Source organism: Alnus glutinosa, chromosome 12 (assembly GCF_958979055.1).
Source record: "Alnus glutinosa chromosome 12, dhAlnGlut1.1, whole genome shotgun sequence".
In the NCBI taxonomy this organism is placed as follows: Eukaryota; Viridiplantae; Streptophyta; class Magnoliopsida; order Fagales; family Betulaceae; genus Alnus; species Alnus glutinosa.
Genome location: NC_084897.1, coordinates 22,973,266 through 22,999,845, shown reverse-complemented (window position 1 = coordinate 22,999,845; position 26,580 = coordinate 22,973,266). Strand labels below are relative to the sequence as shown.

Sequence of the window (26,580 nt, the reverse complement as noted above, 5' to 3'; positions counted from 1 at the left end):
AATTGTGGCCCCTTAGAAAATCTGAAGTGCGGTCTCCTACCGGTCTCCAGTGTAGGAGTTTTTGTCCCGATCCGCATTTAGATCTCCTCTTTCTCCCGGGAAGAAGGTTATGGCTGTAAAGACTAAGAAAATAAATAAAGTATTTAGCATTTAATGATTTATATTTATTATATAAGGTGAGATTAATAATTAAGTTTTAAGTGATAATATTTATGTTATCTAAAATAAAATAAATTTAAGATAAAATAATAAAATATGATAGGGTAAGAGTACAATTTAAAAAGGATAGAAGCTTAGTATTAAATAAGACAAAAACTTGACCTAATTCATAGCCACACAAAATTTCTCCACCACAATCTCACAGCAGCCCCGCCCCCCAATTCTTCTTCTCCGTTCTACTCACCCGAACCCTTCCTCTCTTCTCTTTTCTTTCCTCTTCTCTTCTCATGCACTGCCTTCCCCGTTTCTTCTTCTACCCACGGCAAATCGAGAGATGTTGAGAGAGAGATGAGACCGAGAGAGAGCCGAGAGATTGAGTGTGAGATCGGGAGAGTTGAGGGAGATGGAGCCCGATCCTCCGGTTGGTGGCGCCGACGAGACCAGAGGACGCCGGCGACGTGATCTCCGGTGAGCCCGTAACCCGCAACCGCCAGACCCGGAAGTGAAACCCGTGACCCGTGTGTGTAACCCGCTGTACCCGTGAGGACCCGATCCTCCATGATCGGCGACTGGGACTGAAATCCGGCGATTGAGGAGCTCCGGCGGAATCCAGGAGCTTGAACCCGCGACCCGTGAGCCCAGAAAACCCGAGAGCCCGATGCAGCCGTGAAACCCGAGCAACCCGTGACCCGTACCCATGTGACCCGGTTCTTCATAGCGATTTCCGGCGACTTTTCCGGCTGGAATCAGAGGCGATTTTAATGGGTTTTTGAGGAAAATCCCCAAGGTATATAAATCCTATAATTTTGTGGATTGATCTGATTATTGTGAAATTAGGGTTTTATAATGTTGGGGGTTTTGTTCGGCCGTGTGTGATGCTTGTGTTTTCTGGATTGTTACCATGAGCTTAGTATTTTCTGAGTTGGTATTTGCTGTTGATAGACTGTGTGTGTGTGGGCTGTGTTATCTGTTGTGGCCGGTTGTGTGTTGGCAGGGGCTATTTGGGTGTTTTCTGGACCGTTGGCAGATTGGGAATTTGATGGGTTCACTGTGGTTGGGTTGATTTGGAGTATTTAGTTATTAGTGGTTTTAGGTCCCTGTTTTAGATTATGTTAAATCCTAGAGTTTGGTGGATTAGTTTTTATGAAAGGTTGGACCTAATGGTGTTTTTATCTTGGGATTTGGTTTTAGTAATGCTGGAATTGTGTTTAATGTTTTAACATAGGTTGTTGAATTTGAGGTTAGACTTCCATAATGTTTTTAGTGGAATCTGAATTTGGTTTTGGGGATTTGTAAATTGGGTGATGAAGTGGTTATTACTTATGTGGGGGGTTTTGGAAAGAAATGTACCATTGCCATTTATGTAATGAATTGAGTTCAATGGTATATGAGATTGTATTTTAGAAGTTAGATTTGGCAATTCCTTTTAGTGGCCGATTATATGTAGTTTTGGGTTGAGAGGATATTACTTGGATTTGTGTATAAAGTCATTGGGGGTAGGTCGTTACAATGGCTGTGGACTACGGGGATGTTTTGGGAGCCTTTCCACGTACAGATAGAGAGAAGCAAGGAATTCTGGTAGAGGATGGGGAGATAGAAGATTTGAGAGCCAAAGGATCGAAGTGTTTGGTTGGAAGGCTTGGTGGTCCAAAGAAAATCAATAGGGAAGCTTTTAAGACACTTTTGACTCGTATTTGGCGTTTGGGGGGGGGGGGGGACATCTTCTTTAAGGAGATATTCGATAACCTATGGCTATTTGAGTTTGCGGAAGACAGCGATAGAAGGAAGGTGCTTGAGGGCCGACCCTGGTCTTATGACCGCACAATCCTTATTATTGAGGAACTTGATGGCCAGAAACCTCCATCTCAGATGAAGTTTCTTCACTCCCCTATTTGGGTACAGGTGCACGATATGCCCTTGGGGTGTATGAACAAAAGAGTGGGGCTAAAGATTGGAAACTCATTGGGAAAAGTTGAGGAAGTAGCCGTAGCTGAAGATGATGTGGGATGGGGAAGGTATATGTGTCTCCGAGTGGTGATCGACCTATACTAGCCCCTGGACCGAGGACGTGACTTAATCCTCTCCGGAAACACTTGTTGGATATCTTTTAAATACGAAAAGCTCCTAGCGTTCTGCTTCAAGTGTGGAAGGATACTTCATGATCCAAAAGGGTGTCCTATACCATTTCCAAAGAAGACAAGCCATAAAGAAGGTGCGACGGGGTGGGGCTCATTGATTCGGGCAAATGATTCTTCACGAGCTCTAGACCTTCCAGACAGTTCCCAGGCAGATCACCATCAACATAGACCGGTGATAGGGGACGACGGTTCTAGGGTTCACGTGCCTAACGAGAACGAAAGCCCCCAAAATGGAAAGTTGCCTTCGGGAGTTACTTTCAGTCCGGGAATAACGGAGGACAGACCAGGAATCAAGGAGGATCGCTCAACCGTTTCTAGCATGAACAAAGATGGCAAGTTCCTTTTGCAGGAGAGCGGATCTCAAGGACACGTATCCCATATATTAATGTGCGATCGAAGCTGGCAGATACTAAGCACAAACCGGACTGTTATGGAAAGAACCTGGTAAGGAAAGAAGGGGGAACAGGTGATTCAAACACAAGGAAAGATGGGGAGGCAAGATACGGGTGAGGGCCTAAAAGAGTCCGACACGCAAGGCCTTGTATATAGGCCCAAAGCTAAACCCAAAATCAAACTTACTATGCAGGAAATTTGGAGACCCAACGGGAGCCACGTGGCCTAGCTACTAGTCATGCTGGCAGAACACCGAACGATCTAGATAACACTAGTGGTCGAATAGAGCATAGTTCAAAAGAGGTCTCTTCGGGGGTTAACAAAGCTGCATCTCTGGTTCTGATCCCATCCATACAAAATCATAGTGGCGGGGTTAGACATTGGAAGAAATTGGCCCATGGGGAACCATCTCTAACATTAGTGGTCTCCCCGCAGCGGATTCTTCAGGAGAAAAGAGGACATCCAGAGCAGGAAAAGGAGGAGGAAGAAGCAATTCAGACGAAAAAGGAGAGGAGGTATGACACTGACAAAAAATATGAAATTGGATTATCGGCGATGGTTGCTGGATAGCCCCGCCATCCCCAATGAGTATCTTAGCCTGGAACTGTCGAGGGCTTGGGAACCTTTGAACAGTTCGAGACCTCCGCCTGATGGTGAAGGAAAAGTCTCCCAATTTTTTGTTTCTTATGGAAACAAAAGCCAGAAATTCAGTGTTACAAAAGGTGCGTACGTCTATTGGTTTTGAAGGATTATTTACAGTAGAATCGGTTGGTAGGAGTGGAGGATTGGCGTTGCTGTGGAAAGACGCTAGGGAAGTAATGATAAAAAATTACTCTCTTCGGCATATCACTACAACAATTACTATGGTGGGCTCAGAGTATTCGTGGAAGTTTACCGGATATTATGGGCAGCCTAACAGTGCTCTGAGGGGGGATTCTTGGAACCTCCTTACATATCTTAGCAGGATTGATCCATCGGATTGGCTCTGCATAGGTGACTTTAATGAGATCATTGACAATACTGAGAAATTTGGAGGCGCAGTCAAGAGTACCTCGCAGCTTAACCGTTTTCGTTCGGCCCTTGAAGAGTGTTCATTGGGAGACCTCGGTTACAAAGGTTCTAAATTCACGTGGTGCAATGACCGGGAAGGGGCGGCCTGCATCAAAGAACGCCTCGACCAGGCTCTTGCAACCGAAGGGTGGTGTGAGCATTTTACGGATGTAAAGGTGGAAGTACTGGCAGCAAGGAGCTTTGACCACAAGCCGTTGTGGGTTCGGTTAGTTCAGAAACACTATCGGGTTCACAGAGGTTTCAAATATGAGGCGTGCTAAAATATTGATGAGGAAAGTGTAGGAGTGATTAAGGCCGAATGGGAAATGGAACTGGAGGGAAGCAATCTTTTGTCAAAGACAAAAGAGAAGCTGGAGCAGTGTGCTAAGGCACTCACAGCCTGGAATCGGGCCAAATACGGGTAGAAAAATTAGCTCTTTAACAAAGGAATTGGAAGCACTCCAAAGGAACCAGAAGGCAGAAGATATGGTAGCTATACAATCGATACATGGAGAGCTATACTCCTTGTTGGAGATGGATGATATTAGGTGGAGACAGAGGGCAAAAAGGAACTGGTTCCAGGGGGGTGATCGCAATACCAAATTTTTCCATGCATGGGCAAGTCACCGGAGATGGAACAATAAGATCCACAGGGTTAAGGATGAGAATGGGCACTGTTGGGTAGACACTGCAGATATTGGAGCGGCGTTTTCTAACTATTTTCAGTCCTTGTTTACATCGGCTGGTCCACAGGTGGTGGATGCTTGTCTAGCCTCGATCACAAAGAGGGTTACACGAGGCCAAAATCTGCTCTTGCTCAAGGAGTTCACGGGGGAGGAAATTGACAATGCCTTAGCCCAAATGCAACCTTTGAAAGACCCGGGACCAGACGGGTTTGAAGCTTGCTTCTATCAAAAAAAACTGGAGCATGGTAGGAGATGAGGTAAAGTAGGCCACCCTAAACTTCTTGAACAATGGTATGTTTGATCGCACGATAAATTATACCTATATAGCGTTGATTCCAAAATCTCCTGGTGCAGCTAGTGTTTGTGATTATCGGCCTATAAGCCTTTGTAATGTGATTTATAAGTTAATTGCAAAAACCCTAGCTAACAGGCTTAAGCAAGTCTTACCGTCAGGAATCTCTCAACAACAGAGTGCTTTCCTCAATGGAAGATTAATCACTGACAATGTCCTTGTTGCATACGAGGCTCTCCAAACTATGGATTCCCAGATGAGGGGTAGGAAAGGTTATATGGCCATAAAGCTTGACATGAGCAAGGCCTACGATCGAGTTGAATGGCCCTTCTTGGAGGAGATCATGCGGAGGCTGGGCTTTGGAAAGCGCTGGATTTCACTGATGATGACTTGTGTCCACTCAGCCACCTACTTCGTGTTGGTGAACGGGACCCCTACGGGCCATATCTCTCCCTCAAGGGGTCTACGGCAAGGGGACCCATTATCGCACGGTCGAGAACTCCCCGAATAAAAATGCACCGTTTCATTCTTATTTCTTACAAAACTCAAAACGCAAATTGTACAAAACAAAACGCAACGTTTCAACTTTAAAAATGTAAAAAAAATGTTATGACCCATTAGGGGTGTAAATTCGGGTTGGTTATAACCGGTCTGGAACCGTATCCGGGCATTAACCGGATCCGAAAAACCAGAAAACCGGTCTGTACCCGGACCCGGACCCGGTTCCGGTTATTGATTTTGAAAAACCCGGTTATACTCGGGTACCCGGAACCGGGTCTGTTAAGTTATTAAAAAAATATATATATATATATATATCCCTCCTACCCTTTTACCCTAAGGATACACATGGCCTAACACAAGGACCTTTCTGCCTTTTCACTGAATCACTTTTACCCATTTCTTTCTTTCACTCTTTCAACTTTCAGACTTCAATCTTCAAACTTTACCCTAACACTAACACGGCGTCGCTGCCTTCTTCTTCTTCTTGTTCTCACTTCACGTCGCTGCCTTCTTCTTGTCTTCACAGTTCACGCCCTACCTTCTTCTTCACTTTTTCGTCTTTAGAAATTTCAAAAATTTTAGCGCCTTCAGTCTCTTGTCGTCTCAACCAAATTTCCCGAGAAACAAACGCGAAGCAAGACAAGAAGGCCGGCTTGGAGTCGCTTTGCGAGGTCGTGTGCGGGAACTACCTGGAGATGTCGTTCCCGGACAACAGCTTCGACGGCGTGTACTCAATGGAGGCGACTTGCCTCGCGCCGAAGCTAGAGGAGGTGTACACCGAGATCTTTAGGGTTTGGAAGCCTGGATCTGGAGGAGGTGGTCAAGGAGCAAGATCTGGCTAGGCCACCAACTCAGCCGTGGTGGTCGAGGTTGAAGATGGGGAGGATCGCCTACTCTCTTACGAGGTGAACGATCTGCCCGTGATTTACGCTTGGATTCTTTCACTGTTTTTTGTTGTTATAGATTAGGTTTTCGTTGTTTGATTCTGAGGCTCCTTAATCATTAGGGTTTTGAGGCCCCAATTGGTGATTTTACTCCTGCCATGAGGCTCCTTAATCACATTAGGACTCAAAATCTTTGGCCTGTAAGTCACTACGTACACTGATTTTGGTGTTGACAAGGCTGGATTCTTGTATTCTTTTGTCACCGATTTTTGTATTGATGTTTCATCTCATGTTGGATTTCTAATTTGTATTTTGTTAATTGTTTGGTTTCTTCTTTAGTTTATGAGCATATTGATCTCTACCTTATTTAGCTTCTCTTTTCTTGTATTAGATCAGGATATGAAATTCGATTGTGTATTTCAACTCAGCTGAGAGAGGAAAATGGGCCTAAAAACATTTTTTTTTAAATACAACCCGGTCTGGATATTCGGTTTTTACCTAGGTAACCGGGGTCCCCGGATAACCGGGGTACTAGGTTCCGGTTCCGGTTACTAAAATCCAATAACCCGGGACCTCGGTTTCGGTTCCCGGTTTTGGCCAATAACTGGGAACCGGGACCGGATTTACACACCTATACCCATGAGTGTTTCTGCCTGTCTGTAGATGCTTGATTACCTTACGATTAGAATGTCTCAAACTTAGGAAACCCAACACACCGTACACGCATTTATCGACAGAAATCGAGCAACGAGCAGACCTCCTTCGAGTCCGTCCTTTCCCCTTCCTCCACCCAAAATCGACCATCTGTGCGACGACAAACCGACACCACTTACAGAGGTAGCTTTTCTTGTCCTTCTGATTTTCTTGATAGAACCAAAAGGGATCAGATTACCCCTCAAATTTCTTAAAAAATTGAGATTCAAAGTAGCCATGCTTTACATCTAAAACCCAGGAGGCGAGCATACGGCCATAGATGCGAACCAGTCCCCACCTCTAGGTTTTGCTCCTCAATTCTGAGTACCCTTTTTAATCCTTATCTATTGCTTTTCTATAAATCCTTTGGTTGTTTGACGGCTGAAATCTTCGTTGGGGCCTTCGATTCTAGTATTTTTTTGGTATTTCTTTGTAGATTTCTGTGATTTGTTTCCGCTTGTTGATACTGTCTTTGGCTTCTATGTTTTTAAATGATTCCATCATATCACTATTACCCGTCTTTGCTTTGCTGTTTGATTGATTTGATCAGAATTGTGTGGTTACCTGTTTTGATTGCCATGGATTCTCTCTCTCTCTCTCTCTCTCTCTCTCTCTATAACGATTCTAAGCTAGGTTTTTGACCTATGGCTTAGCCCATAATCTTTGTGGTTCCGTTTAATAGTCTCTTGGATGTATTAGCTGAAATAATACTTCTTATATTGATTGTGACAGTTAAGCCTTGTGGACGATTTTGGTTATACTAGCTCTATAACAGGAACGCAATAGAAACTCCAGTTTCTTCTTCTCATCCCAAAGTAGTGGATGTGAACTCAATTTGACCTCCATCCTGATAACACAACATTATAAATATTACATATAAAATTCATCTACATAAATTTTTACAAATTTGAAATGAATATAATATATTGATACCGTATATTAGGATTTGTGTCTAATAGCTTGCTGATTAAAGGATTCGCTTCAGGAAAGCTTTGAAGCTTTAATACAGGTTTACCATTACTAATATTTGAGTAATGCTTAAATGGATGCACACCCCGGGTAAGAACATAATGAAAAATCAGTCCTAACACAAAATAATCCGAGTGAATGATTCCTTGTTCCTACCTTCTTTGTTGTTCTGGTGATTTCCACCATTTAATCCAATTATTTGCAATCCATTAAAAATTTGAATTAATGATTAAATTTTTTTTTTTGATAAGAATTAAGAGACAGATAACTAAAATATAACGACATATGTGCAAATACAAAGACGTGTAAAAAGGGAATGACCATATCAGCGAGTTCTATAATAACTTATAGCTCCATTTAAGGAGCAAACTATTGACAAGTAACTAGATCAGAGTACTTACCAGAATCGCTAGAAGGCTCAGGTGCAGTAGAATCAGTTTGACTATGCGTGCCATAATCAAAAAGCCTCACGCGTACTCGTGCCATATATAGTTTACCTCCTGTTGGCTTTGCCTCCTCCTTTGCCAAAAATATACGACGTGTATTGAGCTCAGTATGGACCAATCCAACTAAATGTCGAATAGTAATCTCGTCAATCAATTCCCTGCATCAGAAATTCAGAAGAGGTATTAGTAACAAGCAAATTTATTAGCATGTGTTTAGGTGTAGAAATGTACTTGGACGGGAGCTAGCGTATTTGATAGAGCTTGCTATTTTGATAAGTAATAAATTAAGAGTAATTGTGCTCTAGTTGGGTTCTATAATCGGGTCTATTATTGGTTAGAGTTATCCTTGGGAATGACTAGGTGGTAGTTGTAATGTCTTATTATAAAAGATAAAGGTCGAGTTGGGAAATCTTATCAAGTGGGTGTGCTCTTACCCTGAGTGGTTCTTTTTTACTCAACCTTACTCAAACCTATTATGTCATACTAATAGGGATCCAGATAAGCATACCATAAGGGATAAAAATAAAGGAAAAGGGGAAAAGGTTATCTTTATCTCATCAAGGATTAGAGGCTATCTTTATTTTCATGGTTGTGTATATGTTTATCACTATGGCTGTTAGTGTTAGGAGTGCAGTTAGTCATGCTTATCAGTAGAGTGATCTTGTTCTTAGGTGTGTCTATATAAGAAAGTCATAGAGAGGGATTCATTGAAGTGTTTGAACACAACACCTTGTGTGTAAGGGTGATTCCTACCTTAAAGTGAAATATTGACTGACTTGATTATTTTTAGCTTATGAGGTCTTGGAATATCATCATCATTCCAATCAAGACCGAGTGAACCACATATCAATTTGGCTTTCTCAACATCCTTATTTTTTTTCGCCTTGATATCAATCAAATCTGCCAAGCTACACATACATGGCTGCATAGCTATGAATGAACTCTCTCCATCCTCAATAGCATCTAGAAGACGTAGGTCACCGCACTTTTCTTCCAGCATCTGAATGATTTTCCTCTCACTTTCTAGCCTTTCTGGCTTTGATAGTTGCTGTTTTACTGCAACTGGTTGTGGAACGCAACCATCATAGATCGCCAAGCTCTCTGACTCCAACTCAAAAAGCAAAGCATCACCTCTTGTTTTACTTCCGAACTTATGCACATCACCTTTCTCGACATCATATAGAGTACGAAGGGCTCGAAGGATCACTGGAAGCTCTTTTTCCGTACGATACTCCCGAATTTTCGGGATCAGTAAATACGATAGAGCGTTGAATTCGTCAATGGCTGAAAAGTTGTAATGCTTGGTCCCTAAACTTCAGGCAAGTGTAGATTATGAGGCATTACAACTTTTCAACCATGGACGATTTCAACGCTATATCGTATTTACTGATCTCAAAAATTCGGGAGTATCGTACGGAGAAAGAGCTTCTAGTGATCCTTCGAGCCCTTCGTACTCTATATGATGCCGAGAAAGGTGATGTGCATAAGTTCGGAAGTATAACAAGAGGTGATGCTTTGTTTTTTGAGTCGGAGTCGGTTCTTTTCGCCTTGATATCAATCAAATCTGCCAAGCTGCACATACATGGCTGCATAGCCATTAATGAACTATCTCCATCCTTAATAGCATCTAGAAGACGCAGGTCACCGCACTTTTCTTGCAGCATCTGAATGATTTTCCTCTCACTTTCTAGCCTTTCTGGCTTTGAGAGTTGCTGTTTTACTGCAATTGGTTGTGGAACGCAACCATCATAGATCACCAAGCTCTCTGACTCCGACTCAAAAAGCAAAGCATCACCTTGTTATACTTTCGAACTTATGCACATCACCTTTCTCGGCATCATATAGAGTACGAAGGGCTCGAAGGACCACTGGAAGCTCTTTCTCCGTACGATACTCCCGAATTTTCGGAATCAGTAAATACGATAGAGCGTTGAATTCGTCCATGGTTGAAAAGTTGTAATGCCTGGTCCCTGCATTTCAGGCAAGTGTAGATTACGAGGCATTACAACTTTTCAACCATTGACGATTTCAACGCTCTATCATATTTACTGATCCCGAAAATTCGGGAGTATCGTTCGGAGAAAGAGCTTACAGTGATCCTTCGAGCCCTTCGTACTCTATATGATGCCGAGAAAGGTGATGTGCATAAGTTCGGAAGTATAACAAGAGGTGATGCTTTGTTTTTTGAGTCGGAGTCGGAGAGCTTGACGACCTATGATGGTTGCGTTCCACAACCAGTTGCAGTGAAGCAGCAACTCTCAAAGCCAGGAAGGCTAGAAAGTGAGAGGAAAATCATTCAGATGCTGGAAGAAAAGTGCGGTGACTTGCTTCTTCTGGATGCTATTGAGGATGAAGAGAGTTCATTCATGGCTATGCAGCCATGTATGTGCAGCTTGGCAAATTTGATTGATATCAAGGCGAAAAGAACCGACTCTGATTCAAAAAATAAAGCATCACCTCTTGTTATACTTCCGAACTTATGCACTTCACTTTTCTCGGCAACATATAGAGTACGAAGGATCACTGGAAGCTCTTTCTCCGTACGATACTCTCGAATTTTCGGGATCAGTAAATACGATAGAGCGTTGAATTCGTCTATAGTTGAAAAGTTGTAATGCCTGGTCCCTGCACTTCAGGCAAGTGTAGATTACGAGGCATTACAACTTTTCAACCATTGACGATTTCAACGCTCTATCATATTTACTGATCCCGAAAATTCGGGAGTATCGTTCGGAGAAAGAGCTTACAGTGATCCTTCGAGCCCTTCGTACTCTATATGATGCCGAGAAAGGTGATGTGCATAAGTTCGGAAGTATAACAAGAGGTGATGCTTTGTTTTTTGAGTCGGAGTCGGTTCTTTTCGCCTTGATATCAATCAAATCTGCCAAGCTGCACATACATGGCTGCATAGCCATTAATGAACTCTCTCCATCCTCAATAGCATCTAGAAGACGCAGGTCACTGCACTTTTCTTCAAGCATCTGAATGATTTTCCTCTCACTTTCTAGCCTTTCTGGCTTTGAGAATTGCTGCTTTACTGCAACTGGTTGTGGAACGCAACCATCATAGATCGCCAAGCTCTCTGACTCCGACTCAAAAAGCAAAGCATCACCTCTTGTTGTACTTCCGAACTTATGCACATTACCTTTCTCGGCATCATATAGAGTACGAAGGGCTCGAAGGATCACTAGAAGCTCTTTCTCCGTATGATACTCCCGAATTTTCGGGATCAGTAAATACGATAGAGCGTTGAATTCGTCCATGGTTGAAAAGTTGTAATGCCTGGTCCCTGCACTTCAGGCAAGTGTAGATTACGAGGCATTACAACTTTTCAACCATAGACGATTTCAACGCTTTATCGTATTTACTGATCCCGAAAATTCGGGAGTATCGTACGGAGAAAGAGCTTCCAGTGATTCTTGGAGCCCTGCGTACTCTATATGATGCCGAGAAAGGTGATGTGCATAAGTTCGGAAGTATAACAAGAGGTGATGCTTTGTTTTTTGAGTCGGAGTCGGTTCTTTTCGCCTTGATATCAATCAAATCTGCCAAGCTGCACATACATGGCTGCATAGCCATTAATGAACTCTCTCCATCCTCAATAGCATCTAGAAGACGCAGGTCACTGCACTTTTCTTCAAGCATCTGAATGATTTTCCTCTCACTTTCTAGCCTTTCTGGCTTTGAGAATTGCTGCTTTACTGCAACTGGTTGTGGAACGCAACCATCATAGATCGCCAAGCTCTCTGACTCCGACTCAAAAAGCAAAGCATCACCTCTTGTTGTACTTCCGAACTTATGCACATTACCTTTCTCGGCATCATATAGAGTACGAAGGGCTCGAAGGATCACTAGAAGCTCTTTCTCCGTATGATACTCCCGAATTTTCGGGATCAGTAAATACGATAGAGCGTTGAATTCGTCCATGGTTGAAAAGTTGTAATGCCTGGTCCCTGCACTTCAGGCAAGTGTAGATTACGAGGCATTACAACTTTTCAACCATAGACGATTTCAACGCTTTATCGTATTTACTGATCCCGAAAATTCGGGAGTATCGTACGGAGAAAGAGCTTCCAGTGATTCTTGGAGCCCTGCGTACTCTATATGATGCCGAGAAAAGTGATGTGCATAAGTTCGAAGGTATGACAAGAGGTGATGCTTTGCTTTTTGAGTCGGAGTCAGAGAGTTTGGCGATCTATGATGGTTGCGTTCCACAACCAGTTGCAGTAAAGCAGCAACTCTCAAAGCCAGGAAGGCTAGAAAGTGAGAGAAAAATCATTCAGATGCTGGAAGAAAAGTGCGGTGACCTGCGTCTTCTAGATGCTATTGAGGATGAAGAGAGTTCATTCATGGCTATGCAGCCATGTATGTGTAGCTTGGCAGATTTGATTGATATCAAGGCGAAAAGAACCGACTCCGATTCAAAAAATAAAGCATCACCTCTTGTTATACTTCCGAACTTATGCACATCACTTTTCTCGGCAACATATAGAGTACGAAGGGCTCGAAGGATCACTGGAAGCTTTCTCCGTACGATACTCTCGAACTTTCGGGATTAGTAAATACGATAGAGCGATAAATTCGTCCATGGTTGAAAAGTTGTAATGCCTGGTCCCTGCACTTCAGGCAAGTGTAGATTACGAGGCATTACAACTTTTCAACCATTGACGATTTCAACGCTATATCATATTTACTGATCCCGAAAATTTGGGAGTATCGTTCGGAGAAAGAGCTTTCAGTGATCCTTCGAGCCCTTCGTACTCTATATGATGCCGAGAAAGGTGATGTGCATAAGTTCGGAAGTATAACAAGAGATGATGCTTTGTTTTTTGAGTCGGAGTCGGTTCTTTTCGCCTTGATATCAATCAAATCTGCCAAGCTGCACATACATGGCTGCATAGCCATTAATGAACTCTCTCCATCCTCAATAGCATCTAGAAGACGCAGGTCACCGCACTTTTCTTCCAGCATCTGAATGATTTTCCTCTCCCTTTCTGGCTTTGATAGTTGCTGTTTTACTGCAACTGGTTGTGGAACGCAACCATCATAGATCGCCAAGCTCTCTGACTCCGACTCAAAAAGCAAAGCATCACCTCTTGTTATACTTCCGAACTTATGCACATTACCTTTCTCGGCATCATATAGAGTACGAAGGGCTCGAAGGATCACTAGAAGCTCTTTCTCCGTACGATACTCCCGAATTTTCGGGATCAGTAAATACGATAGAGCGTTGAATTCGTCCATGGTTGAAAAGTTGTAATGCCTGGTCCCTGCACTTCAGGCAAGTGTAGATTACGAGGCATTACAACTTTTCAACAATGGACGATTTCAACGCTCTATCGTATTTACTGATCCCGAAAATTCGGGAGTATCGTACGGAGAAAGAGCTTCCAGTGATCCTTGGAGCCCTGCGTACTCTATATGATGCCGAGAAAAGTGATGTGCATAAGTTCGAAAGTATAACAAGAGGTGATGCTTTGCTTTCTGAGTCGGAGTCAGAGAGCTTGGCGATCTATGATGGTTGCGTTCCACAACCAGTTGCAGTAAAGCAGCAACTCTCAAAGCTAGGAAGGCTAGAAAGTGAGGAAAATCATTCAGATGCTGGACGAAAAGTGCGGTGACCTGCGTCTTCTAGATGCTATTGAGGATGGAGAGAGTTCATTCATGGCTATGCAGCCATGTATGTCCAGCTTGGCAGATTTGATTGATATCAAGGCGAAAAGAACCGACTCCAATTCAAAAAATAAAGTATCACCTCTTGTTATACTTCCGAACTTATGCACATCACTTTTCTCGGCTACATGTAGAGTACGAAGGATCAGTGGAAGCTCTTTCTCCGTACGATACTCTCGAATTTTCGGGATCAGTAAATACGATAGAGCGTTGAATTCGTCCATAGTTGAAAAGTTGTAATGCCTGGTCCCTGCATTTCAGGCAAGTGTAGATTACGAGGCATTACAACTTTTCAACTATTGACGATTTCAACGCTCTATCATATTTACTGATCCCGAAAATTTGGGAGTATCGTTCGGAGAAAGAGCTTACAGTGATCCTTCGAGCCCTTCGTACTCTATATGATGCCGAGAAAGGTGATGTGCATAAGTTCGGAAGTATAACAAGAGGTGATGCTTTGTTTTTTGAGTCGGAGTCGGAGAGCTTGACGACCTATGATGGTTGCGTTCCACAAACAGTTGCAGTAAAACAGCAACTCTCAAAGCCAAGAAGGCTAGAAAGTGAGAGGAAAATCATTCAGATGCTGGAAGAAAAGTGCAGTGACCTGCGTCTTCTAGATGCTATTGAGGATGGAGAGAGTTCATTCATGGCTATGCAGCCATGTATGTGTAGCTTGGCAAATTTGATTGATATCAAGGCGAAAAGAAATAAGGATGTTGAGAAAGCCAAATTGATATGTGGTTCACTCGGTCTTGATTGGAATGATGATGATATTCCAAGACCTCATAAACTAAAAATAATCAAGTAAGTCAATATTTCTTTTTTAAGGTAGGAATCACCCTTACACACAAGGTGTTGTGTTCAAACACTTCAATGAATCCCTCTCTATGACTTTCTTATATAGACACACCTAAGAACAAGATCACTCTACTGATAAGCATGACCAACTACACTCCTAACACTAACAGCCATAATGATAAACATATACACAACCATGAAAATAAAGATAGCCTCTAATCCTGGATGGGATAAAGATAACCCTTTCCCCTTTTCCTTTATTCTTATCCCTTATGGTATTCTTATCTGGATCCCTATTAGTATGACATAATAGGTTTGAGTAAGGTTGAGTAAAAAAGAACCACTTAGGGTAGGAGCACGCCCACTTGATAAGATTCCCCAATCCGACCTTTATCTTTTATAATAAGACATTACAACTACCACCTAGTCATTCCCCAAGGATAACTCTAACCAATAATAGACCCGATTATAGAACCCAACTAGAGCACAATCTCTCTTAATTTATTACTTATCAAAATAGCAAGCTCTGTCAAATACGCTAGCTCCCGTCCAAGTACATTTCTGCACCTAAACGCATGTTAATAAATTTGCTTGTTACTAATACCTCTTCTGAATTTCTGATGCAGGGAATTGATTGACGAGATTACCGTCCGACATTCAGTTGGATTGGTCCATACTGAGCTCAATCCACGTCGTATATTTTTGGCAAAGGAGGAGGCAAAAGCCAGCAGGAGGTAAACTAGATATGGTACGAGTACGCGTGAGGCTTTTTGATTATGGCACGCATAGTCAAATTGATTCTACTGCACCTGAACCTCTAGCGATTCTGGTAAGTACTCTGATCTAGTTACTTGTCAATAGTTTGCTCCTTAAATGGATCTATAAGTTATTATAAAACTCGCTGATATGACCATTCCCTTTTTACACGTCTTTGTATTTGCATATATGTCGTTATATTTTAGTTATCTATCTTTTAGTTCTTATCAAAAAGAAAAAAAATCTTAATCATTAATTCAAATTTTTAATGGATTGCAGATAATTGGATTAAATGGTAGAAATCACCAGAACAACAAAGAAGGCAGGAACAAGGAAGCATTAACTTGGATTATTTTGTGTTAGGACACATTTTTCATTATGTTCTTACCCAGGGTGTGCATTCATTTAAGCATTATTTGAATATTAGTAATGGTAAACCTGTATCAAAGCTTTCCTGAAGCGGTTCCTTTAATCAGCAAGCTATTAGACACAAATCATAATATAAGGTATCAATATATTATATTCATTTCAAATTTGTGAAAATTTATGTAGATGAATTTTATATGTAATATTTATAATGTTGTGTTATCAGGATGAAGGTCAAATTGAGTTCACATCCACTACTTTGGAATGAGAAGAAGAAACTGGAGTTTCTATTGCGTTCATGTGATAGAGTTAGTGAAGAAAAAGCGAAGATGAAAAGCAAATCAACTCAATCATTGAATTCGAGTCTGTTGATTGATTTGGAAGCAGCTAAAGGAAAAATAGTTGGGAATAGTTTGGAAGGCAATTGTGAAACGAAAGATGCTTAATTTTGGTCCAACTAACAAATATAACGATGATGTGGTGGACCTGCTCCTATTCATAAGAAATCGGATGGCTCATTACTCGGAAGACCCGATATTAAACAAGGTTAGTCTCTCAAAAATCAACAGTTTCTAAAATTAACAAAATATTGTTATTGAAAGCCTCCTCTTTTTTTTTTTTTTTGTCTCTTGCAGTGGGATGGAGAACTCTATACTGCTGTATATCAGTCTTTTGATGGGGATTTTCCTAATCTATTGATAGAAGTTTATAATGTTATTTTGCAACATTGTAGCACCGAACAGTATTTTTTGAAATATTTCGGGCTGTGAAACACTTAAAAACAGTGCTAGACTTGTAACAAGTCATCATGAAATTTCGATTTTTTCTTTGGAATATATTTGAGACTTGTTCAGATATTTTGGAATGAACAATGACATTATTTGATCATGCAATCAGTAAATTAAGGGATGCATGTTGTTGTGCTCATTTAAAGAGACAAAGGTTTTCCCTAATTAGTCTATAAAATTGTTACTTGTTTTTTTATTTTAATAGAAAAATTGACACTTGGCTAGGTTGGAGAATTCATTGAACCCAATTTGAACGGCAAGTATGCATTTGTTTGGATGTTAGGAATCAATTAACAGTTTGCAAGGCAAATACCGTTTCTGGTACAATTCTTGCACCTGCTCCCACCTTAACCAAAAAAAAAAAGTGATATTTTTCAACATATAAGACTTGGAAGAAACGAAGAGCTTGATAACTATACAGACAATTAATGCTTTTTCGTAGCTTTTTTCCAAGACAACCTAATATTCGTGTTCTTCAAAGAATTCTTCAACTTCTGATTTGTCTACGTAACGTATAATTCCCTGCTAAAACTATTGATTTCCTGTAGTTTTCATTCTTGTCAAAACACACCTGGAGGGTGAGCTATGAGCCATGAACATCCAAAAAACAACTACTATCAATATTTTACGTGAATCCAACTTGAAGCAATTATATTAAGAATTACAGACAAAATTTTCTCCTTTCTTAACCAAAGAATTTATGATATAATTCTACAACCATTTGAACAAGAATTATCTAAAATAAATTTGACATGTTACGGAAAGAATTTATGATACAATTATGAGCTCAGCAATTTCAGTTCCACTGCACAATGCGAAGAGGTTTTACAATCCTTTATGAACCATTAGCTCTTTAGCCAGCTTCACTTCTTGCCATTCAACGGCCTAGCATTTATGAATGTCACTAGCTTGATCAACTAGATTCACATTTTCATGAATGTCACAACCATTAGGTTCGATCATTTTAATGTTGTAGGAGTATGTTGGCCCCTATTCTTATAGGATCTATTCTATTCTTTATACATAGTTTTTATTGTTAATTAATGGACGATTAGAACTTAGGTTTGTCACTATGATGTTATGTCCTAATTCTGGGAAAAGCTTTGCCCTTTGTTTTCTGCTACTCGACTTTCATTTTATAAAACTATTGTTTTTAGTCTACTATTTTTAATTGGAATTTGGAGCTTCAAGGGGTTAAATCCTGTCTTTGCTCTACTTTGTTTATGATTAACTTCATAGGGAGAACTCTGGTTATGGATTAATGTTACAACTCCACTCTTTAGCATAGATTAATTGTGCATTTCATTGCAAGGGAATGGAGAATTGGAAGATGTCATGTTTATGGGTGATTCAGATATAAGTTTGTTTGTTTAGTACTCAATTTATTGTCATTACTTTCATGGCATGTTGAAATAGGGAGAAGCGTCTTTGTCTTCTACCCAAAAAAGATAAAACAAGTCTGCAGGCTAAAATAAAGATAAAACTCCGTAGAGTATTTGAGAGAGAATTCTCTGATTTTATAACAATTCAACTGAGTGAGTTTTACATAATAAGCAAGCCTATTTATAGAAGAGAAATATTTGTAGAGAAAGTAATCATAATCCTAATAGTAAATAGCAAACCTTATTCTAGTAGTAAAAGTAAATCTAATCATAATAAGGAAACGAAATAAATAAAGCAAATCTAATCCTAGTAAGGAAAGAAAATAAAGTCATAATCATAAAAGGAAAGAAATAAAGCTTCTAGGAACAGCACATCAAAGGGACCTTCTAGGAATTCACGTGCTACATCAGTCTCCCCTTCTTGACAAGAACTCGCCCTCGAGTTAGATTCTGACTCCTCGTGGAAAATATTCAAAAATGTCTGCCACGTTGAATGATGGAGATATTGCCAAGTCCTTGGAAAGATTAACGACATATGCATTATCGTTAATCTTTTTAAGTATTTTGCATGGTCCGTACTTATTCCTCAGCTTTCCAGAAACACCAGTCGGTAGTCGCCCCTTGCGTAGATACACCATCACAATATCTCCTTGAAAAATCTTTGATCGCCAACCCTTGTCTGCTACCGTCTTGTACTTATCATAGGATTTTTCTAGATGCTGACGAACTCCCTCTTGGGTAGCTTTCCCTCGTTTGCTAAATGCTCCGCTGCCACACTTGCTCCCAGTAACTTAAGTAAAGCTGCAAGATCTACTGAAAGTCTCGGAGTTCTCCCATAGACAACTTCGAACAGTGTCTTCCCAGTAGATCAATTCACAATGTTGTTGTAGGCAAACTCAACCTGAATTAAAGCCAGGTCCCATTCCTTCGATTTGTCGTCTGCAATACAACGAAGTAAATTACCTAGAGTTCGATTAACAACTTCTATCTGTCCGTCCGTCTGCGGATGACTTGTGCTACTAAAGTTCAATACTGTATCGAATCGCCATAGTGTTCGCCAAAAGTGAGACAAGAACTTGGTGTCTCGATCAAAAGTGATAGACTTTGGGACTCCATGCAATTGAACCACCTCTCAAAAAAAATAGATTGACCACTTGAACAGCATCAGATATTCTCTTGCAAGAAACAAAGTGAGCCATTTTGGAAAATCTATCAACAATTACCGTTATAGAATCTGCTCCTCGTTAGGTTCTCGGGAGACCCCATACAAAATCCATAGATACATCTTCTCACGGTGCTTCCGGTATAGATAGAGGCATGTATAATCCCGTATTTTGGGTTTGCCCCATGGCGACTTCGTCGACTTGACAAGTCTGACATTGTCATTACCTACTTCTTTCTTCAGTTGTGGCTAGTAATACTGCTCCTCCACCAGAGCAATAGTCTTGTCTCTTCATAGATGACCACCCAAACCTCCAGCATGTAATTCTCGGATTATTTGTTCCCGTAAGGAACTCCTCGTAATGCACAACCGATTCCCACGAAATAAATACCCCTCTTGAATGTGTATCTCGAAAACTGGTTGCCCCGCCTTGCAATGCTTCCAGGTCTCACCAAAATCTTCATCTTCCTCATATAATTCCTTTAGGCACTCGAATCCAGCACTTCAGCTTTCATGGTGATTAGCAGGGTAGCTCAGCGGCTTAAAGCGTCAGCTACACGATTCAATTTTCCCGACTTATGCTTAAGAAAAAAAGTGAACCGTTGGATAATAAGAAACCCACCGAGCATGCATCCGATTTAGATTTTTTTGACTATTGATGAATTTTAATGGTTGATGGTCGGTATAGAATACAAACTCTCGTTGGATCAAGTAGTGCTCCCACACCTTAAGGGCTCTTAAGACAGCATAAAGCTCCAACTTATATGTTGACCACTTTTGTCTTGCTTCTCCGAGCTTTTCACTAAAAAATTCAACAGGCTTCCCTTCTTGGGATAATATAGCTCCTATCCCCACGATTGATGCATCACACTCAACTTTAAACAGCTTGTCAAAGTCAGGTAAGGCAAGTACAGGTGCCGTGCATATTTTTTCTTTGATGATTGAGAAACTTCGCTTAGCTTCGTCACCTAGTTGAATTTTATTTTCTTCATACACTCCGTGATTGGTGCTACAATATTGCTAAAATTCCGAACAAACCTTCTATAGAAAGTTGCTAACCCATGAAAACTTCTTACTTCTCCCACTGTCTTGGACGTATGCCATTCTCTTCATCCACTCTGATTCCATCGGCACTGACCACAAATCCGAGGAAGGCTAATTGATCCATCATGAAGCTACACTTCTTTAAGTTGATAAACAACTTATTTTCACGGAGGACCTCCAATACTTTCCTCATGTGATCCATGTGATTCACCGGGTTGCGACTATAGATAAGAATATCATCAAAATAGACAGCGACAAAATTTCTGATAAAAGGTTTCAAAACCTGATTCATGAGTCGCATGAAAGTGATTGGTTCATTTGAAAGACCGAAAGGCATCACCATCCGCTCGTAAAGCCCCTCTTTAGTCTTGAACACAGTTTTCCATTCATCTGCCGGTCGTATACGAATTTGGTGATATACACTTTTCAAGTCAATCTTCGAAAAAATCTTAGCCCCAGATAGCATATCAAACATGTCACTTATTCGGGGAATAGGAAATCGATACTTGACTGTGATCTTGTTTATTGCTCGGCTATCCACGCACATTCGCCAACTTTCATCTTTCTTTGGTACAAATAGTGCTGGTACTGCACATGGACTTATACTCTCTCGCAAGTGTCCCTTCTAAATTAACCCCTCTACCTCCTCTTGCAAAATAGCATTCTCCTTTGGGCTCATTCGATAATGTGGCAAGTTCGGAAGACTTGCTCCTAGCACTAAGTCAATATAGTGCTGGATATCTCTCATGGGCGGCAGTCCTTCGAGCATCTCTTTAGGCATGATGTCTTGGAATTCTTCTAACATCGATCGCATTATCTTGGGAACTTCTTGTGAGACGGACTCGGAGTTCCATTAGTCACCAAGGCTACGATGTCTTAGGCCTTCTTAACTTCTTTTATAAATTCTGAACCAGTAGATAGAAGGACCGGCTTACCCTTGGAATGAATGGAATTTTCGACTTCTTCTAAGGGTCGAAATATTATCTTCCGACCATCCCGAAAGATAATGTAAACGTTAGCCCTTCCTTGTTGCTGGGCATCCACATCAAACTGCCAAGGTCTTCTCAGGATTAAGTGGCATGCGTCTATCTCCACTACATCACATAAATGCTTACCGATTGAGAATGTGAAAAGACACCTCTCGGTTACTAATGTCTTGGTTCCCCGTTTGATCCATCCGATCTTGTATGGGGCTGGGTGCTTCTCAGTTTTCAAACCCAACTTCGATACCATCTCGTTAGACACTACATTCTCCCCGCTACCACCATCAATAATCACATCACATACCCTTTGGTTGACTTTGCAGCGAGTACGAAAAATCTTGTGCCTTTGAGATTGATCTTCTTCCCTCATCAGCGTCAGCCACCTCCTCTTCCTCATACTCAAGTGTATCATCATCTCCATGCTGAGATCCTTCTTCTTTCACATAAAATCGTAATTGATAAAATATGCACAGTCAATTTGTTTAATATATATAATAAAAATTGCATTATCTTTTTCTTTGTTATTTCTTTTTACTACGTACGTATAACCTTAGTTGTAAATATATGTATATGTTTCACATCCTATACCATAAAATGTGTACATACAAGCACTTCTAAAGCAAAAAAATAATCATAAGACATCAATAAATCATAGAAATCACTTCATTATTCATATGTCATGAGTGTCACATCTTTAAAATGCAATGCAAAGTCTTAATTATTTAGTTCTCTAAATAAGAAGTTAAAGCGGACAAATAAGTAAACCATTAATTTTTGAATTAAAAAAAGAAGAAAAAAAAGAAAAGAAAGTACACATGAATAATTTTGATGAGAAGTAGTAATTTTTTTTTAATAACTTTAATAAAAAAAAGCACGTGAATATTCAATTACTTTAAAAATAAATATCCCTTTATTAGATTGGTTTGTACATCCCCAAACCATTCTCGGTTTTATTGTGTTTTTAACTTTGCTTTGTACTGGTTGGATTTTGTTGTTTGCGTAAGGCCAATTCTTGTTTTGCTATTTTCTATAAAGCAATACAAGAAAAACAGAGGAATACATTAAAAAAAAAAAAAAAAAAACACACACACACACACAAATAAAATGGGTGGGCCAAAAACCTAAAGACTATTGAAAATGGGCTAAAAACTTGTTTTGCCATGGATTTCCTTGGTTATGACTCATATATCCAACCCAAAATGCTAGATTGGCCCAATTGATTTGGACATCTATGACCCGACCCACCACCACCCATTTCTGGGATTTTCAGAGATTTTCATGACAAAAAACACATTAACAGAAACACGTACCCAAACGGGCCAAACCCCAGAACCCATGGCCTCCGCTTTCCACTTTCCTTTGGCCTCTTCACTCCCATCAGCTTCAACCTCCTCACAGTCCCCTAGAAGAAGAAATCTGAGGACCTTTTGTGCAATAAATGCCCACAACAAAGGCAAACTGCCCATTCCCCCGATAAACCCTAAAGACCCCTTTGGAAGTCTAGTAATGGTAAATACTCATGTGCTGCCACTTGGGATAATCTTAGGAAAAAGCTTCCGGAAGTTGATTGGTGGAGATTGGTTTGGTTCTCTTTAGCTATTCCTAAACACTCTTTCCTTTGCTGGCTTGTTGGGGTTTTAGTGGTAATCTGAATTGTCTTTTTTGTTATGGTTGTTTTGAGTGCAGAGATAATATATTTTTTAGCTGTAGCTTCAGCCGCAGGATTTGGAGGGCTGCTATGAAGGCTTGTGGTTTTGCTGATCCCCCTTGTTGGGATGATGTTGTGGATTGGGGTATCTCTAAATTCCATGGTAAGAGCTTGCAGGCCTGCGTAGGTCGTCTGTGGGTGATGTATCATCTCTGAAAGCATCGAAATGATATCCAGCATGGAAATATATTGAGTTCAGAGGAAGCCATTTTGATCCAGATTTTCTGGGATGTTCGAACCAGAATTCTAGCTAAAGGAAGGTTTAAAAGTTTATCTTCTTGTTTAGAGTTGGTGTATAGGTGGAATCTTCATTCATTGTTGTAACCTGGGTAGTCTCTGTTGAGTAGTTGTTTGATGCTTACTGATTGTTTGTTGTAGTAGGTGTTTTTCTGTTTGGGGTCTGCCGTTTGATCCCTTGTGAGTCCTGTTTTGTGGACGTGAGCCAGTTTTTATCGTTGGCGTGTAATTGTGGTTGGGCTTGTTCTATAAAGTTTTGGTTCATTTAAAAAAAAAAAAAAAAACCCTAAAGACCCGTTTCTTTCAAAACTCGCTTCGGTGGCTGCCACCTCCCCCGAAACGTTTCTTAACCGGCCTGTCAACTCTGACACTTCTCCTTGGACTTGTTTGATTCTCCCCAGCTCATGGCTACACCTGCCCAAGTCAGCTCTCTCTCTCTCTCTACTATATGTAGTGTATGTACACGTTTATGTCTTTGTGTATCTATGTGGGTGTGTGTGTTTTGGTTTAGATTGGTTATGTTTGCTTTGAAATTATTGATATGTTGAGTGAATTTTATTGGGTTTGCTGTATTGAATTTTGGTGACTATTCGTTTTGGTGGAAAATAGTTCCTCGATGGATTTTTCTAGTTTGCTTGAATTGGAAGTTTTTAATTAAAAAAGTTATACTCGGAGAAATAAATCCTCGAGTGTTGCATCAGTGTGGGTGTGTATAGAGGGAGTTAAATTGAGAAAGAAAATTTCACTCAAACCTAAATTTTGAGTGTGTATGAGGTTCTTATGATTTTCTTTTTGGAAAACTTTGCCTAGAAAGTTGTTGGCAAAACAAAGAAAGCATTTTAAGGTAAATTGCTCTAAACATTGTCTGCCAATATGTTGCTTTGCTCTCATTTAATTTTCATGTTAAGTGTTTATCAAGTCAAGTTGACAATAAGTGCGATTTTAAATCAAATCACAGAACATAAATCGTTTGGAAACTGCGTTTTTGTGTGTTCTAATTTGCTATTGAATGATTCTTCTGGTTTCTTTTATATTCTTGCTTATTTTCCGAAAATAATAACATCTTATGGTCAAATTAGGTGGAAAGATTAGTTTCGTACAATGAGCATAGGCCAAGAAGGCCTCCACTGGACTTGCCTTCGCTGCTTCTCCATGGGAGGAATGTTTACGTTGGCATGCCTGTAAGTGCTTGAATCTAACATTTATTGAATTGTTTCTCCCCACCATCTTCAAATAGCAGTTCAGTTCATTTATTGGAGAAACAAATCGTTGGGGTTGGACTAAGGTTATAAATTCTAATATCAAATATGTTATTGGGTGCAAAAAGACCAAAGTGAGTCTCTCACGGAGTGGTAGGTAGAATGAATTTGAGTGCCATCTTTGTTATAACATGTCCCTCGGGATTCCAAAAGGAACTACAGATCCCTACTTTTCACAGATGAAAATTTATGTGAGTAAATATACTAAAAACACAAACAATGCATTAGATTTCTCGGTACCTATATGAAAGGATTCATAATTTTAAGGGGAGGCAGTAAGCTTGTGACTCTTGTAAGTTGTAACTTAACAAGGGTGAGAGAAACTACCTTTGCTTGCATTTTAAGAAACTGAAAAAAACAGTCTTAACCTTTTATTGATCAAGCCATCCACACACTTTCAGCAAGCAACAATGTGGGGCATAAGTATTTCAGGTGTATTGGTTTCATGCTTATAGGTTGAGCATCATGACAGTCAATTTCTTCAGTGTCAGCTGAGGATTCTTCGGAGTTTGCTTTCGAGAATTATTATGTGAATCACATTCCTTTAGAGGCTCTCGTTTGTCATTGTTATTCATCAACACAGGGTCTCCTGTACTTAGACACATATGAATGCAGGATGGAGATGGAAAAGATTGCATATGTTTCATCCTTCCCCCTACACCTGTTAGATTCAATATGGAAATAGTTCTTGACAACTATCAATCTATCATCCATATTCTTTTGTTTGCTTCACAAACATGTTTGTACAGTGAATTCTGTTCCCTTTCAATTCCATTTAATCATTGCAGCATCGTTTTGTGCAATATGTAGGTGCAATTAAAAGCAATGTATATACTCTTTTGAAGTGATAATTGTTTCTCAACATGTTTCAACAATCACAGCATCAATATACCTGCATTCTTATCCTTCATATGCTTAGTATTACACATTTTTTATTCTTCCAATCTGTGCAACAAATTAACTATTTGCATCTCTCAGTTGGTGCCAGCTGTTTCAGAGCTCATTGTTGCAGAATTGATGTACCTGCAGTGGATGGATCCCAAAGAACCAATATATCTTTATATAAATTCTACAGGAACAACTCGTGATGATGGTGAAACAGTAAGCTTCATGTTGATTTACATTATATGACACATATGAAATGTTATATGTTTAATTTCCTTTTGCAATGGATTAGGCATTGTGTCTATCATACTGGGTAGCTATGTTTAATTTCCTTTTGCAATGGATTAGGCATTGTGTCTATCATACTGGGTAGCTTTCGGGTGGGGAATAGTTTGATTAATATTGTCTAATATGTATTAAATCTGTTCATTTTGAGGCAATCTTGCTTTCAATATGGGTTTCTTCACTTTTAGATAGTCCAATTTGTTATTGGTGCCAATTTGAGGTTTAGATGGGTACCAATCCTTTTTTTATTATTATTATTATTAATAAAAAGTAATAACTGTGGATTACCAAATAAAAAATTATATTTGATATATAAAGCTACAGTTTATGTTAAAGATGATACAATATTTGCCCCTTTTTTTTGTACTGATATGGAATCCGCTTGAAATCAGAACTCCTGTTATATGTTCACATTGCTTAAATAAACTTTATGCTGTTTTTGTATATTATTGTTGTAAACTATTTTCTAATGCATCTTCTTTCTCTCTTTATTTATTATTATTATTTTTCAATCCCTTAATTTCATGGAGTTAAATTCCTTATCATTCAGGTTGGGATGGAGACAGAGGGTCAAGACCCTCTGGCGGCTTTTCCAGTAGATTCCGCGACATCCGACAATTTTTCTGGCAGGTTCAGCGCTGCGCTGGCGACAGTTGCGCCACGCGCCGGCGCGCGTGGCGTCACGCTCCACCGTCTGTAGTTCTTCCTTTTTCTTTTGTATTTTGGATATGCTTTTCAGATGTAATTCAGGTTTTTTTTTGTATTTTTGGGTTTGTATTTCTGTTGGGTTTGGGCAGATTTGGGTGAATGTTGGGGGGCTTTTTTGGTTTTTTGGGCTTTGGGTTTTTTGTGATTCTGGGTGTTGTGGGCGCTGCATGCGGGTTTTAGGGTTGGTCTTTATGGATTTGTTTGGGTTTTTCTATTTATAGGTTAGCTTTAGCTGTTCTTATGTATACTCCCGGTGTACTTAGGGGTGCCTTACGCTTATTTATAAAGTTTTCTTACTTATCAAAAAAAAAAAATGAGGTGTGCTTCTTTTCAAA

The 26,580-nt window shown here is 40.1% G+C and overlaps 1 protein-coding gene across 3 annotated transcripts; it reads left to right on the top strand.

Moving 5' to 3' along the window:
- Window positions 1-323: 323 nt before the first annotated feature.
- On the top strand, window positions 324-26,580 carry LOC133851266 (ATP-dependent Clp protease proteolytic subunit-related protein 3, chloroplastic-like). Of its 3 annotated transcripts, none has more exons than XM_062287598.1 (5): window positions 324-946; window positions 22,874-22,974; window positions 24,188-24,289; window positions 25,346-25,468; window positions 26,088-26,580. In XM_062287598.1, the coding sequence occupies exons 2-5, from the start codon at window positions 22,939-22,941 to the stop codon at window positions 26,235-26,237; spliced, it is 411 nt and encodes a 136-aa protein (XP_062143582.1). In that variant the 5' UTR covers window positions 324-946; window positions 22,874-22,938; the 3' UTR covers window positions 26,238-26,580. The 3 variants fall into 3 exon arrangements, with proteins under 3 accessions (XP_062143582.1, XP_062143581.1, XP_062143583.1); XM_062287597.1 differs by having other exon boundaries at window positions 22,850-22,974; XM_062287599.1 differs by having other exon boundaries at window positions 22,850-23,530.

Coding starts and splice junctions, on each gene's coding strand:
- LOC133851266 (XM_062287598.1), top strand. CDS start 22,939: ATGATGTTGTGGATTGGGGTATCTCTAAATTCCATG. Junction 22,975..24,187: donor GGGTATCTCTAAATTCCATG/GTAAGAGCTTGC, acceptor TGGTCAAATTAG/GTGGAAAGATTAGTTTCGTA. Junction 24,290..25,345: donor ATGTTTACGTTGGCATGCCT/GTAAGTGCTTGA, acceptor TGCATCTCTCAG/TTGGTGCCAGCTGTTTCAGA.